Raw genomic sequence first — 18811 nt, forward strand, 5'->3', positions numbered from 1 at the left:
TTTTTTTTAAACATGTTTTTTCTTCTAAAAAACAGTTTTTGCTTCGTCATTATGTGGTATTGTGTAGATTGAGGATTTTTTTTTTTATCTCAAAATGCTGTAATGTAAGAAAATATGGAGAAATTCAAGGGTTCTGGAGACTTTGTGAATGCACTGTACTCCTAACATACACTGTATGCCTAACCATACAGAACTGCATCCACAACTTGCATTTGTGTGTGTACAGTTAGCTCTAATGGACTGTATGTACAGTTAGCCACCAGTCTATTTTTGAACTAGCTAACCCTATTGCCAAGAAAACCCAGGCAAACATAGCTGGCTATTGCAGAAACAGATGGTACCCAGTCTAACGTACATCTAGCCGATTACATTACCCACTCTAAGAAAGTGTATTTCCTGCCCCCTGTAGGAGATAGCCAACCACCTGGAGAAGGACACAGAGATGTATGAGGTGGTGCAGGAGGCCATAGACACCATGCAGAGAGTAGCCTGGCACATCAACGACATGAAAAGGAAACATGAACATGCTGTCAGGTTGCAGGTAAATTAATACTTCCAAATGAACATGCTTAAACATGTAAACAGGTACATAGGCACACATGCTCACACACATCTGCATATGCCCACATACAGGACTTGGGTTTTGTCCTCAGATCCTCCCATCGTGTCCCTAGCCTTCGCCAGTCTAGTTTACATCCCAAATGTCCCCCTATTCCCTACAATAGTGCACTACTTTTCATCAGAGCCCTATGGGTCCCAGTCAAAGTAGTGCACTGTATAGGGAATAGGGTGCCATTTGGGATGCGGAATTTGTTTCAGTCTCCTCTAAGTTATGCAATACATTGTTTTCCAGGACTAAGGATGGCCTTGCATAACACAGCAGGCAGACAAAAGGGAAAGTGTAGCTTTAATCTATGGGGAGGGAGGATGATCAGATGTTCAGATGAGTGAAAGAATGTGTGTTGAAGTATTTAATCAGGATCTGGTAACGAGTGCTTAGTTGACCTGTCTTAGTCTCCCTGTCCTTTTTTCTCTCGCTCCTCTCCTTCCTCTCTTCTCTCGTTCGGCTCTTCTCTCCTCCTTCTCTTCTGTCCTTTCCCGTCCTACTCTTGTTTTCTCACTTGTTTCACTTACCTTACTCTCATCCTATTCCGCTCTCTCTGTCCCTCTCTTACTCACTCTCCCCCTCTCCTCCTCCCTCTCTATCCCTGTCCCTCTCTCTCATTTACTCTAACCCCGCTCCTCCTCCTCCACCCTATATCCCCCTCCCTCTCTCAGGAAATCCAGAGTCTGCTGACCAACTGGAAGGGGCCTGATCTGATTGGCTATGGGGAGCTGGTTCTGGAGGGGACGTTCCGTCTGCAACGAGCCAAGAATGAGCGCACGCTTTTCCTGTTCGACAAACTGCTGCTGGTCACCAAGAAACGTGAGGAGGCCTACACCTACAAGGCCCACATCCTGGTCAGTCACAACACTAACCCTAAAATATCTCCCAAAACTATCTCCCAAAAGGTGTACCGTAATACCTCTACCTTAAGAAAGACATCCATCATACTAGCCGTGCCTCTATGTCATTATAGTGTTGCAACCTGATGTTGGTGGAAGTCATTCCGAAAGAGCCACTCAGCTTCAGTGTGTTCCACTACAAGAACCCCAAACTACAGCACAACGTACAGGTAATGCAAAACTACACCCCACTACTAGAGCATGTTCCACAGGCGATTGTACAGCATAGAGTACAAGTAAATTGTGCCCTGCCAAGCCCACCACTCCAAACTTGTTCAATTTTTTTAGCGTGGATAAGAAGTCATTTCTCAACGTGTGTTTGGGTACTCACTTCAAACAATTCCATAATCTGTGTTACGTAACAAACACATAAAGGAGTAGAAGATCAGATCCCACTGTTGTTATGGGTTTGTGATAATCGTCTTGTACACCATTTAAAGTCTCTCCCTTAATCTGTCTCTCTTCTTCTCTTCTCTCCTCTCTGTTGTGTTCTGCCCCCAGGCCAGATCCCAGCAGGACAAACGCATGTGGATCCTGCATCTAAAGAGACTCATACTTGAAAACCACCCGGCTAAAATCCCAGCCAAGGTGAGACATGGAGCAAGCAATGTGTGTGCTCACTAACGACATTAACACCACACTGAGTGGGAGGAAGTGGAATGGTCTCTCTTTCTCTCTCTCTCTCTTTCTCAATCCCCCCTCTCTCGATCTCTCTCCACTCTCTTCCTTCAGTCTTGGCTCAGGTGCAAATGGAAAATGATGCTTTTGTCTGGAGGAAATTGTTGAGTGTTCATTGTAATTACAATAAAGGGATCTGTGGTTAAACGTGATATTGTAAAGTAGTCCTGTTCTGTTTGGTGAAGACAACTGTCTGGCGCCATCTGGTGTCTGGTAGCCCCATATATCAAGCTCAAGTATAGGATTACCAAACTCTGTAATATAGAGCTCACTTTATTGAAGTAACATTGGAAAAATATTCAACTTTATATTCATCTCCAGCACCACCCCAACATCAAAATATGTGTGATGCTATGATATGTGTGATTGCATGATGATACAGTACCAGTCAAAAGTTTGGACACACCTACTCAAGGGTTTTTCTTTATTTGTACTATTTTCTTTATTGTAGAATAATTGTGAAGACATCAAACTATTAAATAACACATGGAATCATGTAGTAAACAAAAAGTGTTTTAAAAAATCAAGATATATTTTATATTTGAGGTTCTTCAAAGTAGCCACCCTTTGCCTAAATGACAGCTTTGTACACGCTTGGCATTCTCTCAACTAGCTTCACCTGGAGTGCTTTTCTAACAGTCTTGAAGTACTTCCCACATATGCTGAGCACTTGCTGGCTGCTTTTCCCTAACTCTGTGGTCCAACTCATCCCAAACCATCTTAATTGGGTTGAGGTCGGGTGATTGTGGAGGCCAGGTCATCTGATGCAGCATGCCATCACTTTCCTTATTGGTCAAATAGCCCTTACACAGCCTGGAGGTGTTTTGGGTCATTATCCTGTTGAAAAACAATGATAGTCCCACTAAGCGCAAACCAGATGGGATGGCGTATTGCTGCAGCATGCTGTGGTAGCCATGCTGGTTAAGTGGGACTTGAATTCAGAATAAATCCCAAAGTGTTACCAGCAAAGCACCCCCACACCATCACACCTCCTCCTCCATGCTTCACGGTGGGAACCACACATGCGGAGATCATGTTCCTGGCCCAAGCTAGTCTCTTCTTATTATTGGTGTCCTTCAGTAGTGGTTTCTTTGCAGCAATTCGACCATGAAGGCCTGATTCACATAGTCTCCTCTGAACAGTTGATGGTCAGATGTGTCTGTTACTTGAACTCAGTGAAGCATTTATTTGGGCTGCAATTTGAGGTGCAGTTACAGTGCCTTGCGAAAGTATTCGGCCCCCTTGAACTTTGCGATCTTTTGCCACATTTCAGGCTTCAAACATAAAGATATAAAACTGTATTTTTTTGTGAAGAATCAACAACAAGTGGGACACAATCATGAAGTGGAACGACATTTATTGGATATTTATTATTTATTATTTATTTATTGGATAACTTTTTTAACAAATCAAAAACTGAAAAATTGGGCGTGCAAAATTATTATAGAAATTCCTCTGCATCAGAGGAAAGTCTGGGTCTTTCTTTCCTCTGGTGGTCCTCATGAGAGCCAGTTTCATCATAGTGCTTGATGGTTTTTATAACTGCACTTGAAGAAACTTTAAAAGTTCTTGACATTTTCCTCATTGACTGACCTTCATGTCTTAAAGGAATGATGGACTGTCATTTCTCTTTAATTATTTTAGCTGTTCTTGCCATAATATGGACTTGGTCTTTTACCAAATAGAGCTGTCTTCTGTATACCATGTCACAACCGATTGGCCCAAACGCATTAAGAAGGAAAGAAATTGCACAAATTAAAACCTGTTGTGACTAGGGAGTATACTAGGGAGTATAACAGAACTGATGTTGCAGGCGAAAGCCTGAGAAAAATCCAATCCAGAAGTGCCTCATGTTTTGAAAGCGCTGCGTTCCTATGCGTCCCTATTGAGCAGTGAATGGGCTATCAACCAGATTATTCTTTCTCCGTATTCCCGAAGGTGTCTACAGCATTGTGACGTAGTTTTACGCATTTATGTTGAAGAATACCCGTAAGCGGCTACATTGCGCAAGTGGTCATCTGATGCTCCCAGAGAGATTCCCACGTAAAATACAGAGGTAGCAATTACTCCAATCGGTCCTACTGAAAAACGAATTGTCCCGACGGATATATTATCGAATAGATATTAGAAAAACACCTTGAGGATGGATTCTAAACAACGTTTGCCATGTTTCTGTCAATATTATGGAGCTAATTTGGAATATTTTTCAGCGTTTTCATGACTGCAATTTCCGGGCAATTTCTCAGCCAAACGTGAAGGACAAGTGGAGCTATTTCACCTACATTTGCTATCAAACTGGGAGTCTCGTGAGTGAAAACATCCGAAGCTCATCAAAGGTAAACAATTTAATTTGATTGCTTTTCTGATTTCCGTGACCAAGTTACCTGCTGCTAGCTGGACGAAATGCTATGCTAGGCTATCGATAAACTTACACAAATGCTTGTCTAGCTTTGGCTGTAAAGCATATTTTGAAAATCTGAGATGGCAGTGTGATTAACAAAAGGCTAAGCTGTGTCTCAATATATTTCATTTGTGATTTTCATGAATAGGAATATTTTCTAGGAATATTTATGTCCATTGCGTTATGCTAATTAGTGTCGGGCTATGATTATGCTCCCTCATGCGGGATGGGGAGTCATTAGAGGTTAACGTTTAATAATGCACACCTGTTAATTGAAATTAATTCCAGGTGACTGCCTCATGAAGCTCGTTGAGATAATGCCAAGAGTGTTCAAAGCTGTCATCAAGGCAAAGGGTGGCTACTTTAAATAATCTCAAATATAAAATATCTTTTGATTTAACACTTTTTTGTTTACTACATGGTTACATGGTTCCATATTTGTTATTTCATAGTTTTGTTGTCTTCACTATTATTCTGTAGAAATAGTCTAAATAAAAACCCTTGAATGAATAGGTGTTTCAACCTTGACTGGTACTGTAAAGTTTGTAGTAAAAAAGATACAGGAGGATAATTGTTTCCAATGACATTATCGGTGTGCATCGTGTGATTTTAACAAGTTATGAGTTGGCATTGCCTACTAATTGCCTACTAATTGGTTGATGATGTTATTGGGAACACTTATATTCTATCTCTTTTACTAGAAAACATAGAAATGCACAATTTTCACATATGTTGGTGTTGCTTAAGATGATGAATATGAAGTAGACACATTTTGAAATTTCGCTTTAATGTAGGGATCACCAACTAGATGCAGCTGCTGAATAATGTTTCTCTTGAGCGGATGATTCTGGTGCATAATTAAATATCATTTATAGACTGCAAATTGATCGCAAGAAGCCCTAACAGATGTAATATTTCACTAAAACATAATAATGTCAAACCTTGATTACATTTGTATATGATCACATATTATGCATGGGAATACTTGGGAATAGATTTCCAAAAAATATATATTTTGGAGCTGATTTCCTGATGTTTTTATGTCCATCAATGATTTTAGATTTTCATAAAAATAAGAATTTTTGCTCAGAAAACTTGGGTATCCAAATAAAACCACCTGCGTGCCTCCAGTTGTGGAAATTTGCTTTAATGGTTGTTGTTTGTTTTACTTTTTTTTCTCTTGATTTTCAGGCCAAGCAGGCCATTTTGGAGATGGATGCTATGCGTAAGTATACATTTGATATTCATTGAAGCCTCTTGTGACTATAATAAGATTATTACGTTCATGGGTGTTTATTTGAGTGTCTGTAACATTCCCTCTCCCCTCTCCAGACCACCCAGGTTTTCACTACTGTCCCGACAGGTACAAGAGGAGCCCCCACACGAAGGAGGGCCCCTCCCCTCGACGGGTCCGCAGGAAGTCAGGTAAGGAACACAGGAAGTACAGGGACAGGACGAAGGCCCTGTAAATTATTTGGTGCTGATGCCAGTAGACTGGGCCAGTTTCTCTGCCTCTATGACTGACATGTCCTGTCCAATCTGTCTCTCCTCAGAGCCGCTGTCCAAGTTACTGAAGAACGCTAAACATGGTGCCAAGGAAGATGTCTCAAAGGTGAGCTTAACCCCATAATGCAGTCATTTACATATATGAATGGTGACACAATGCTACAGTTAGAAACAGTGTTATATCTCCATAATGGACTAAAGGTTTCAGATAGTTTGAGGTGTTATTTGCAATGGTTCCTATAACACTCACCTAACTCTCACTCAAGGACACATTTAACACTCCCTGCCTTATCACTCTTTCTCTGTAGCGGACAAGTCTGGGCGCCACCCTGCTCTCCCCTGTGTCCCAGCTGGCTCTGGGCACTATTGGCCACAGCCGCAGCCTGGTCAACCAATCACAGAAGTCCCTGGACCCAGGTGACCATTTTGACCATAGCGACAGGGAGGATGGGGAGGAGCCACATCAGCAGGACGCCGATGATGAGGATGACAGCAGCCTGGTGAGTCTCTCCTACCTACCCACAATGCACCAGTTTGACAATTTAACCTCTAATCAGATATGCCTGATTTGATTTCCATCCCTAAATCAAGTCAAATCAAATGTATTTATATAGCCCTTGGTACATCAGCTGATATCTCAAAGTGCTGTATTGAAACCCAGCCTAAATCCCCAAACAGCAAGCAATGCAGGTGTAGAAGCACAGTGGCTAGGAAAAACTCCCTAGAAAGGCCAAAACCTAGGAAGAAACCTAGAGAGGAACCAGGCTGTGAGGGATGGCCACTCCTCTTCTGGCTGTGCCGGGTGGAGATTATAACAGAACATGGCTGAGATGTTCAAATGTTCATAAATGATCAACATGGTCAAATAATAATAATCACAGTAGTTGTCGAGGGTGCAGCAAATCAGCACCTCAGGAGTAAATGTCAGTTGGCTTTTCATAGCCGATCATTAAGAGTATCTCTACCACTCCTGCTGTCTCTAGAGAGTTGAAAACAGCAGGTCTGGGACAGGTAGCATGTCCGGTGAACAGGTCAGGATTCCATAGCCGCAGGGCAGAACAGTTGAAACTGGAGCACCAGCACGGCCAGGTGGACTGGGGACAGCAAGGAGTCATCATGCCAGGTAGTCCTGAGGCATGGTCCTAGAGCTCAGGTCCTCCGAGAGAGAGAAAGAAAGAGAGAAAGAGAGAATTAGAGAGAGCATACTTAAATTCACACAGGACACCGGATAAGACAGGAGAAGTACCTGACCCTAGCCCCCCGACACATCAACTACTGCAGCATAAATACTGGAGGCTGAGACAGGAGGGGTCAGGAGACACTGTGGCCCCATCCGATGATACCCCCGACAGGGCCAAACAGGAAGGATATATCCCCACCCACTTTGCCACAGCACAGCCCCAACAACACTAGAGGGATATCTTCAACCACCAACTTACCATCCTGAGACAAGGCTGAGTATAGCCCACAAAGATCTTCGCCATGGCACAACCCAAGGGGGGGAACCAACCCAGACAGGAAGATCACATCAGTGACTCAACCCACTCATGTGACGCACCCCTCCTAGAGACGGCATGAAAGAGCCAGTGACAGTGACTCAGCCCCTGTAAATAGGGTTAGAGGCAGAGAATCCCAGTGGAAAGAGGGGAACCGGCCAGGCAGAGACAGCAAGGGCGGTTCGTTGCTCCAGAGCCTTTCCGTTCACCTTCACACTCCTGGGCCAGACTACACTCAATCATATGACCCACTGAAAAGATGAGTCTTCAGTGAAGACTTAAAGGTTGAGACAGTCTGCGTCTTTCACATGGGTAGGCAGAGCTCTAGGAGAAAGCCCTGCCTCCAGCTGTTTGCTTAGAAATTCTGGGACAATTAGGAGGCCTGCGTCTTGTGACCATAGCGTACGTGTAGGTATGTACGGCAGTACCAAATCAGAGAGATTGGTAGGAGCAAGCCCATGTAATGCTTTGTAGGTTAGCAGTAAAACCTTGAAATCAGCCCTTGCCTTGACAGGAAGCCAGTGTAGGAAGGCTAGCACTGGAGTAATATGATCAAATTTTTGGGTTCTAGTCAGGATTCTAGCAGCCGTATTTAGCACTAACTGAAGTTTATTTAGTGCTTTATCCGGGTAGCCGGAAAGTAGAGCATTGCAGTAGTCTAACCTAGAAGTAAAAAAAGCATGGATTAATTTTTCTGCATCATTTTTGGACAGATGGTTTCAGATTTTTGCAATGTTACGTAGATGGAAAAAAGCTGTCCTTGAAACACTCTTGATATGTTCGTCAAAAGAGAGATCAGGGTCCAGAGTAACGCTGAGGTCCTTCACAGTTTTATTTGAGACGACTGTACAACCATTAAGATTAATTGTCAGATTCAACAGAAGATCTCTTTGTTTCTTGGGACCGGGAACAAGCATCTCTGTTTTGTCAGAGTTTAAAAGTAGAAAGTTTGTAGCCATCCACTTCCTTATGTCTGAAACACAGTCTTCTAGCGAGGGCAATTTTGGGGCTTCACCATGTTTCATTGAAATGTACAGCTGTGTGTCATCCGCATAGCAGTGAAAGTTAACATTATGTTTTCGAATGACATCCCCAAGAGGTAAAATATATAGTGAAAACAATAGTGATCCTAAAACGGAACCTTCAGGAACACCAAAATTTACAGTTGATTTGTCAGAGGACAAACCATTCACAGAGACAAACTGATATCTTTCCGACAGATAAGATCTAAACCAGGCCAGAACTTGTCCTTGTAGACCAATTTGGGTTTCCAATCTCTCCAAAAGAATGTGGTGATCGATGGTATAAAAAGCAGCACTAAGGTCTACGATCACGAGGACAGATGCAGAGCCTCGGGCTGATGCCATTAAAAGGTCATTTACCACCTTCACAAGTGCAGTCTCAGTGCTATGATGGGGTCTAAAACCAGACTGAAGCATTTTGTATACATTGTCTTCAGGATGGCAGTGAGTTGTTGCGCAACAGCTTTTTCTAAAAATGTTGAGAAGGAATGGAAGATTCGATATAGGCCAATAGATTTTAAAATTTTCTGGGTCAAGGTTTGGCTTTTTCAAGAGAGGCTTTATTACTGCCACTTTTAGTGAGTTTGGTACACATCCGGTGGATAGATAGCCATTTATTATATTCAACATAGGAGGGCCAAGCACAGGAAGCAGCTCTTTCAGTAGTTTAGTTGGAATAGGGTCCAGTATGCAGCTTGAAGGTTTAGAGGCCATGATTATTTTCATCATTGTGTCAAGAGATATAGTACTAAAACACTTGAGTGTCTCTCTTGATCCTAGGTCTTGGCAGAGTTGTGCAGACTCAGGACAACTGAGCTTTGAAGGAACACTCAGATTTAAAGAGGAGTTTGTAATTTGCCTTCTAATAATCATGATCTTTTCCTCAAATAAGTTCATGAATTTATTACTGCTGAAGTGAAAGCCATCCTCACTTGGGGAATGCTGCTTTATAGTTAGCTTTCCGACAGTATCAAAAATACATTTTGGATTGTTCATATTTTCCTCAATTAAGTTGAAAAAATAGGATGATCGAGCAGCAGTAAGGGCTCTTCGATACTGCATGGTACTGTTCTTCCAAGCTAGTCGGAAGACTTCCAGTTTGGTGTGGCGCCATTTCCGTTCCAATTTTCTGGAAGCTTAATTCAGAGCTCAGGTATTTTCTGTATACCAGGGAGCTAGTTTCTTATGAGAAATGTTTTTAGTTTTTAGGGGTGCAACTGCATCTAGGGCAAGGTTAAATTGAGTTCCTCAGTTAGGTGGTTAACTGGTTTTTGTCCTCTGACGTCCTTGGGTAGGCAGAGGGAGTCTGGAAGGGCATCAAGGAATCTTTGTGTTGTCTGTGAATTTACTGTATAGCACGACTTTTGATGCTCCTTGGTTGGGGTCTGAGCAGATTATTTGTTGCAATTGCAAACGTAATAAAATGGTGGTCCGATAGTCCAGGATTATGAGGAAAAACATTAAGATCCACAACATTTATTCCATGGGACCAAACTAGGTCCAGGGTATGACTGTGACGGTGAGTAGGTCCAGAGACATGTTGGACAAAACCCACTGAGTCGATGATGGCTCCGAAAGCCTTTTGGAGTGTGTCTGTGGACTTTTCCATGTGAATATTAAAGTCATCAATAATGTGAATATTATCTGCTATGACTACAAGGTCCGATAGGAATTCAGGGAACTCAATGAGGAACGCTGTATATGGCCCAGGAGGCTTGTAGCTCTAAAAAGTGATTGAGTGGGCTGCATAGATTTCATGACTAGAAGCTCAAAAGACGAAAACGTAATTTTAAAAAAATACATTAAAATAGAAATTTGCTATCGTAAATGTTAAGCAACACCTCCGCCTTTGCGGGATCCACGGGATATGGTCACTAGTGTAACCAGGAGGTGAGGCCTCATTTAACACAGTAAATTCATCAGGCTTAAACCATGTTTCAGTCAGGCCAATCACATCAAGATTATGATCAGTGATTACTAACACCATCTTCAGATTAGCCTTAACGTCGGTAGCCCCTCCCCCGGTAAACAGTGTATGATCGCTGGATGATTCCCTTTTAAGTCTAATACTGCGGGTAATGGAGTTGCCAATGACTCTGGTTTTCAATTTGTCAGAGCTAATGGTGGGAAGCTTCGGCGTCTCAGACCCCGTAACCCTAGCCCATTGCCCTAGCCCCTTTGCAGGTATAAAGGGATTAGATAGGTAAAGGTATGCTCATTATACGATTTTCTAACCGTGTGTTGCAGGGTGGGGAAAAGAGGCTGCAAGTCCCAGGACAGTCTAGCAGGAAGAGGTTGAACCAACAGGCGCCTATAGACAGCAGCATCAACCAATGGAAGACCTTCAACATGAGCTCCTCAGACCTACAGGTGACTGACCTTAACACTGTGATGAGAATGACTAGTAGGAATAATTGTGTACTGCACTTGTAACTGTAATTTAATAAAGTTCTGTGTTTGATCTAAGAAATAGACTTTCACCACACTCGTTGGTTAGCAGAGCAAGCTAGTACATCTACATTTGCAAATTTACAAAATAATCTAATCTTCTATCCAGAGGAATAAGGAACGTCACCACCCTCCTCTCCTAAAAACGCCCTGTGTGACAGATGAACCTCCGGAACCAAACGTCCCCTCCATGCTGGTCCCAGACGGTGACCCCCAGACGGTGGGGAACATCTGGGCGGATCACCGCGTCCGCAGAGCCATGTTCCCCACCCGCCAGCGCACCATGAACGAGGAGGACGAGGACATCTACCAGATGTTTGTCCCCACCGAGCCCGGTGGGCCAGAACCAGAACCACCTCCTGTTAGGTCAGAGGTCATGTCATCTCCCAGCAGGACCCAGGGACAACCCTGCAGCTGGCATGTGGAGCAGGTGCCCATAGTGCAGATCGACCCCCTGTCCACCGGGGACAGCAGAGTGCTGCGGAGAGCCAGCAGCGTGGGTGAGAAACAGACTGGCTCCCGACAGAGCCGCCCTGATCAGGGTGATAACCAGCAAGAGATGATCCACATCGAATCCTCCAGCAATGACATCTCGGGTTCGTCATCAGCCGAGCACCTGACGATAGACGACATTGAGAATGTTTATGACAACATCAGCTACGAGGACCTGAAGAGCATGGGGCTGATCAAGAGGGAGCAGGAGGGTCGGGGGGTCCAGCGAGAGGGCCCTAGAGACACACAAGGCCCTAGGGCCCTAAACACCGGGGTGACAGGGGGTATTACAGAGACTCTTATCGATCCAGACAGCTTGTCTGACAGTAACCGCTCTTCCACTGCCCAGGAGCTGAAGATCGTGGAGGAGGAGAACATATATGACACTATCTGCTTCAGGGAGCCCCCAGCGAAGGGTGACAGGGACGGGGACAGAAAGGCACAGGAGAGGGACAGTCTGTTCCAGTCTGCCTCTGAGACTGACCTGATGGGCTGTGAGAGACTTGGGGGCTTCGTATCTGAGGAAAGCCTCCATTTTGGGGAGGACAAAGGGATGGAGTATAACTCCCATCCCGTCCATGGCACCTCTGAACTGGACAACTCCTCCTCATCTGCCTCGAAAACATTCTCCCAACATTCCAACACCGGCGACCAGATGTCGGAGCAGGTGGTCGAGATCTGGAACGATTTGGAAAACTATATCAAGAAGAACGAGAAGAAAGTGGAACGCCTTCCCGCCGCATTTCCCATGAGCACCAGTGAGGCCCCCAAGACCTCATCTGTCAAGAGCAGCACCAAAAATAACAACCCACATACAGCCAGCCCACAAACATGCAGCCCCCCTACCAAGAGCCCCCTAGCCCGCCATCCCAACCCTCCCACTGTGACCCCACCTCACCAATTCACCATCCCCATCCTCAAAATCCCAGAGCTGCTCAGAGAGGGTACTTTTGAAGACGAGGACCATTTCCCCTCTCACTCTCCCCTCACTCCCCCGTCCCTTCCCCTGCCGGCCGTCCCAGACCCTGCCCCTCCTGGGACAGTCAAGAGCATCCGTAACAAACTGGCCCATCTCAGCACTGGGAGCTTCCATCTAGAGGATGATGATGAGCTGAGGGAGCTGCCCCAAAACCACCCCAGCCAGAGGGAACCCTCCATCAGGGACCTCCACAGCCTGTTCCCTGGGGAGCTGGCTTTGGACTCTCCCTTGGCTTCCTCCTCTCTCCTTCTGGGTGACTCAGTGGACAGCTTCTGCCAGGAGCTCATGGACAAGACCAAGAACCGTGTGTTCCTGATGGCTCGCCAGTACAGCCAAAAGATCAAGAAGGCCAACCAGCTGCTCCGCATGAAGAGCATGGACCCCGGCGACATGTCAGGAGGACGCAACAGGGAGGAGAAGAAGCAGCAGAAAGACCTGGAAAAGAAGCAGAATGACCTGGCAGCCATTTTGGAGGAGAAGAAGCAAGGTGGTACTGCCATAGGTAACATAAACAAAATCAGCAGTTGCTTATGCCTTACAGTCATGATATATACACCTAACTAGTGTATTATTTTTTTATGTCACTCATTGTCCCCTTCTTCCTCTTTGTCTCCTTCTCCTTCTCCATCTCCATATCCATCTCCCCCTCTCTCTCTCTCTCTCTCTCTCTCTCTCTCTCTCTCTCTCTCTCTCTCTCTCTCTCTCACTTTGTCTCAGGTGCGAGGATAGCCGAGTACTCCCAGCTGTATGACCAGGTGATGTTTAAAGACCCTCCAGATCAGGGTTCCAGTAGCCTGTGCCCTTCTGGCTCGCACTATTCCCACCCAGCGCTACCCTCTTCCCAATCCCTGCCTGAGACCTGCTCCTCCCTGGGGCAGGAAGACGACTGGCTCCACTCAACCTACAGCAACGGGGAGCTGACCAGCTTTGTGTCAGAGATGCTGTCCTCCACCCCCCAGAGCAAGCTCACCCCTGCCTCCTCCGTCCCAACCCTAAAGACCCTACCTCCCTCTCCGGAGACCTCACCCACCCAGCGATGGAGCTCTTGTGTCTCCGCCCCCAGCGAGAAGGTGGAGCATGTGTACAGTTATATTAAACGACAGACCTCCTTTAACTCCCCCTCATCTTCCTCCTCCTCCTCTAAACCACCTCCTTACTGCCGCTGCCAGTCTATCTGCTCACTGGGTGACCTGCAGGAGAAGGAGAATGATCGTGTCAGGTCCTTGCGTGGTTCGACTGCAGTCCAGAGATCCTCAGAAAGACTCCATGGCCCCAGTAGTCTGGTCCGGGCCAGGCGGCAGAGTAGCCTCCCGGAGCAGTTCAGTTTCGGTCATGGTCACTCTGACCTCACCCTCCAGGAAAGTCAGCAGGTGGTGGTCCTGAACCATGCCTCTGCACTGAGCATGCTCACAGCCACCCAAAACTACATGGCCAACTTCAAAGACAATGGCGACGATGACGACGACGATTACGTAGAGATCCGCTCTGAGAACGAGAGCGAGCGGGATCAGGACTGCTCCAGGCAGTGTATCACCGGTGGTGGTGGTGGGGGTGGTGGTGGTAGCTCCAAGGGACCAGCCCAGAGTCAAATCCAGAGTCTTCCCTGCACTCCGGTAAGGTCCTCCTGTGGGCTGATGGACCGGGAGCGTCTGCAGGAGTACCTGCGGGCGGAGCAGCAGACACAGCAGAACCAGTCCAACATCATCCAATCACTCAGAGAGAAGTTCCAATGCCTCAGCTCCAGTAGCTTTGCTTGAGTCGCCTTGACTACCCTTAACACACCACCATATGAACACACTAGTGCACGTAGCACAAGCAGATCTATAGCTTTGCCATTCTTATCATGATAACAAATAACTCTCAGTATACACAAAAGACAACAAAGGACATGATTTCCTTCCACACACAACACGTCTAGAGTTATTATGACAAGGAATGACACACTAAATGCTAAATTCAGCACACTGTACACAGCACACTGTACACACATATTACACACTACACACAACAAAGGTCTGTAGCTTTGTCAGAGTCTTCAGGACAACATGAAAATAGATATATACATCTTAGCCTCACAGTTATATTTCACACACAACGTGCAATACTGCAGCTTCGCCAAAGTCACATGGTCAAAGTTCAACATGTCACAAAACAACATGCCAAATACTGCATCTGAGTAGTCATGGCAAAATACTAGTACTGCAGAGGCACCCCACCACCACAGCACTTCCTTACAGTCTTCCATGTCAAGTAGATTGACATTCATATTTATTTTAGATGAGTTGAAAAAGAACTATGAAACGGTCAAAGTTATCATTCTAGCAAACTGTAGATGATGTTGCTGAGTCCAACAGTGTGTGGTAAGGGGCTCAGAGTGTATGGGCTTACGGTTCAAAGGGAAGCATATAGGTTATATTTTAGAGATGTTGGAAATGATGATGCCATATACTGTACAGATCCATTCATTCTAACCCTTTCCCCCTTCAACAAAAATACTGACATTCCAAAAATGTAATTTGGTGGCCTGCTGTAGACTGCTAGCATCTCTTGATGAGGAAATGGCACTGGCTGAATTGGGGTTATGTTGCTGTAATATGCTGTTTTAAACATCTAGTAAACAACCCCCTTATCAAGGTTTCAACCTTTGAGTATCGGAAAAGTTCTTCCTTTTTAAAAGTTGTTTTGTTTATTTAACTTCCTATAGATGAGATTACCCGTTATCAAAGGGATGATCCTATATGACAAAACGTCAGTGATAGTGTTTTAACTGTATAAAATACAGTATCAACCAATTTAACAATCTGAACAAGCAATTAGCTCAGGATTACAGGCTAGGCATGGACAGTTTATCAGCAATAATATATGTATTTTTTTAAATAGGATCCAGATGCCTTTTTAAGCTTGGAGCCTCCACACATACTGTTCATTAAGATGAGTTGACCTATATTTTACTTTGAGCTGTGGTGACGTCAAGCAGCAGATAGCCTATACCAGTATTCCTATAATGATTTCTCAACCTGCTTTGTCATAACTACGGGATCATGCTTTAAACAGAATAATCTTAAAATAAAGAGAAAGGTACAGTGTGTTGATATTTCAATTATTTTAAATAAACAGCAATAGGAGTTATCTATTTATTTTGAATCTGTGTGTCTGAAAATGTTCTGAATGATATATTAGTGCTTTGCGTACACTATGTAGGTTCAGTGGTAAAATGCATCCCAAGAACCTAAAATGTTATTTTATCTTATTTGTTAAAAAAAACATTGTTTTTAGGAGGGACCATGGGGTGTGGGGTGGGGTGTGTTTGACCTAGACATCACTTCACAGTTTCAGTAGTGAGGATACATGTTTGAACTCATCAATGTGTCCCACTTACAACATCTTATTTATCTACAAAAAATCCCTATACTTGACCCCACACATTGCTGTTGAATTATAATATTATTGACCAAAGTTTGTAAAATTAGAATAAAATGTATTTATTAAAACTTTGTCTTCTTGATGAATTTTGAGACACTTTGGATACAATTTGGTTATTTTTTTTTACTGTGAACGTTACAAAAATGTTTAGTTTTACTTTATTCTTATCAAAATAATAAATGAAAAGTTGGAATGGACAATACCATAGCAACGTTAATGTATCCAAAACAACTTAAAAATATGAAGTATGATTTTTTTGTTCATGGTATATTTTGTTTCTTGTGTTTCACTGGAGGGGATTGTCAAACTAAATTTTTATTGAATTTACTCTTGCACTTTTTCTTTCTTTTTTGTAACATTTGATTTGTGAACACTTGTAAAGATGTACATTTTAGGAAAGTTATTATTGTATGCAATATGATGCTTTAGTGTTTAAGTTAAGTGCACTGTAATTTGTTTAACTGCCTAGTTACCATTCCTCAAGAAAATAAATGATTCTGAGACAATAAAGAAAATACATACTTAAACATTTTTTTGGGGGGGGGGGATTAGTGACTTTTTTGTTGAACACAGACACTTGTAAGCTACCCATGACTGAAAAACATGATGGATAAATTCATATACAAGATTGCATGAGAGCTATTCAGAGAAGAGGTTGGACCCAGCCCTGAACAGACCCAAGATCAATCAGACATGAACCTGAATGGACAACTTGACATGGACATCTCGTACCCTAACAGGTCCGGGTCTAGACCAAACCCAATTTGACCTGAGTGACAAAGAAATGTATTAGCCAAGTTGCTCTTCTGGTTAACAAATGGGTCCATATGTTGACTAGGCCTTCTATAAGTCAATAAATTCACCTTATTAGCCATGGTCGGGTCCACTTGGGTCTACCAGCTGAAGTTCCATAGACCCGAAATATGATGACAATCAAACAAGACCTGACTCCGACCTGACTCCGATTTTTTTTTTTAAAAGCTGTGTGCGCAGCAACTCACTGCCATCCTGAAGACAAACAATGTATATGAAACGCTTCAGTCTGGTTTTAGACACCATCATAGCACTGACATTGCACTCGTGATGATGGTAAATTACCTTTTAATGGCGTCAGAGCAAGGCTCTGCATCTGTCCTCGTGCTCCTAATGCTACTTTGATACCATTGATCCCCACATTCTTTGGAAAGATTAGAAACCCATATTGGTCTACACGGACAAGTTCTGGCCTGGTTTAGATCTTATGTGTCAGAAAGATATCAATTTGTCTCTGTGGATGGTTTGTCTTCTGACAAATCAACTGTAAATGTCGGTGTTCCTCAAGGTTCTGTTTTAGGACCACTATTGTTTTCATTATATATTTTACCTCTTGGTGATGTCATTCGGAAACATAATGTTAACTTTCACTGCTATGCAGATGATACACAGCTGTACATTTTGATGAAAAATGCTGAAACCCCAAAATTGCCCACCCTGGAAGCCTGTGTTTCAGACATAAGGAAGTGGATGGCAGCAAATGTTTTACTTTTAAACTCAGACAAAACAGAGATGCTAGTTCTAGGTTCCAAGAAACAAAGAGATCTTCTGTTGGATCTGAAAATTAATCTTGATGGTTGTACAGTCATCTCAAATGAAACTGTGAAGGATCTCGGCTTTACTCTGGACCCTGGTCTCTCTTTTGACAAACATTTCAAGAATATTTCAAGAACAGCTTTATCCATCTATGTAACATTGCAAAAATCAGAAACTTTCTGTCCAAAAATTAAGCAGAAAAATGTATCCATGCTTTTGTCACTTCTAGATTAGACTACTGCTATGCTCTACTTTCCGGCAACCTGGTTAAAACACTAAATAAACTTCAGTTAGTGCTAAACACGGCTTCTAGAATCTTGACGAGAACCAAAAAATGAGATCATATTACTCCAGTGCTAGCCTCTACACTGGCTTCCTGTTAAGGCTAGGGCTGATTTCAAGGTTTTACTGGTTTTCCTACAAAGCATTACATGGGCTCGCTCCTACCTATCTTTCCGATTTGGTCCTGCCGGACATACCTACACGTACCCTACGGTCACAAGTCACAGGCCTCACTGTCGGTAGAATTTCTAAGCAAACAGCTGGAGACAGGGATTTCTCCTATAGAGCTCCATTTTTATGGAATTGTCTGCCTATCCATGTGAGAGACGCAGACTCTGTCTCAACCTTTAAGTCTTTATTGAAGACTCATCCCTTCCTATGATTGAGTGTAGTCTGGCCCAGGGGTGTGAAGGTGAACGGAAAGGCACTGGAGCAACGAACTGCCCTTGCTGTCTCTACCTGGCCGGCTCCCCTGTCACTACTGGGATTCTCTGCCTATAACCCTATTACGGGGGCTGAGTCACTTGCTTACAGTTGTTCTTCAATGCCGTCCCTAGGAGGGGTGCGTCACTTGAGTGGGTTGAGTCACTGACGTAATCTTCACGTCCGGGTTTGCGCCCCCTTTGGGTTCGTGACGTGGGGGAGGACTTCGTCGGCTATACCCGGTTCTGTCTCAGGGTAGTAGGTTGGTGGTTGAAGATATCCCTTTAGTGGTGTGGGAGCTGTGCTTTAGCAAAGTGGGTGGGGTTATATCCTGCCTGTTTGGCCCTGTCACAATGTCACAGTGTCTCCCGACCCCTCCTATCTCAGTCTCCAGTATTTATGCTGCAATAATTTGAGTCGGGGGGGCTAGGGTCAGTCTGTTACATCTGGAGTATTTCTCATGTCTTATCCGGTGTCCTGTGTGAATTTAACTATGCTCCCTCTAATTCTCTTTCTCTCTCTCTCTCTCTCTCTTCTCTCTTCTCTCGGAGGACCTGAGCCCTAGGACCATGCCTCAGGACTACCT

General features: G+C 44.0%; 1 protein-coding gene across 1 annotated transcript in view; it reads left to right on the forward strand.

Moving 5' to 3' along the window:
- The window catches only part of LOC112266748 (pleckstrin homology domain-containing family G member 1), a 91745-nt gene extending 74597 nt beyond the window's left edge, over positions 1-17148 (forward strand). Inside the window, exons 7-17 of the mRNA XM_024444515.2 lie at positions 410-541; positions 1279-1461; positions 1581-1676; positions 2008-2094; positions 5777-5810; positions 5918-6010; positions 6139-6197; positions 6400-6591; positions 10857-10979; positions 11167-13030; positions 13246-17148. Coding sequence (XP_024300283.2) covers positions 410-541; positions 1279-1461; positions 1581-1676; positions 2008-2094; positions 5777-5810; positions 5918-6010; positions 6139-6197; positions 6400-6591; positions 10857-10979; positions 11167-13030; positions 13246-14285 — 3903 coding nt within the window. The 3' untranslated portion in view covers positions 14286-17148. The remainder of the gene's footprint in view (positions 1-409; positions 542-1278; positions 1462-1580; positions 1677-2007; positions 2095-5776; positions 5811-5917; positions 6011-6138; positions 6198-6399; positions 6592-10856; positions 10980-11166; positions 13031-13245) is intronic.
- The last annotated feature ends 1663 nt before the right edge of the window (positions 17149-18811 follow it).

This window comes from Oncorhynchus tshawytscha, linkage group LG05 (assembly GCF_018296145.1).
Source record: "Oncorhynchus tshawytscha isolate Ot180627B linkage group LG05, Otsh_v2.0, whole genome shotgun sequence".
NCBI lineage: Eukaryota > Metazoa > Chordata > Actinopteri > Salmoniformes > Salmonidae > Oncorhynchus > Oncorhynchus tshawytscha.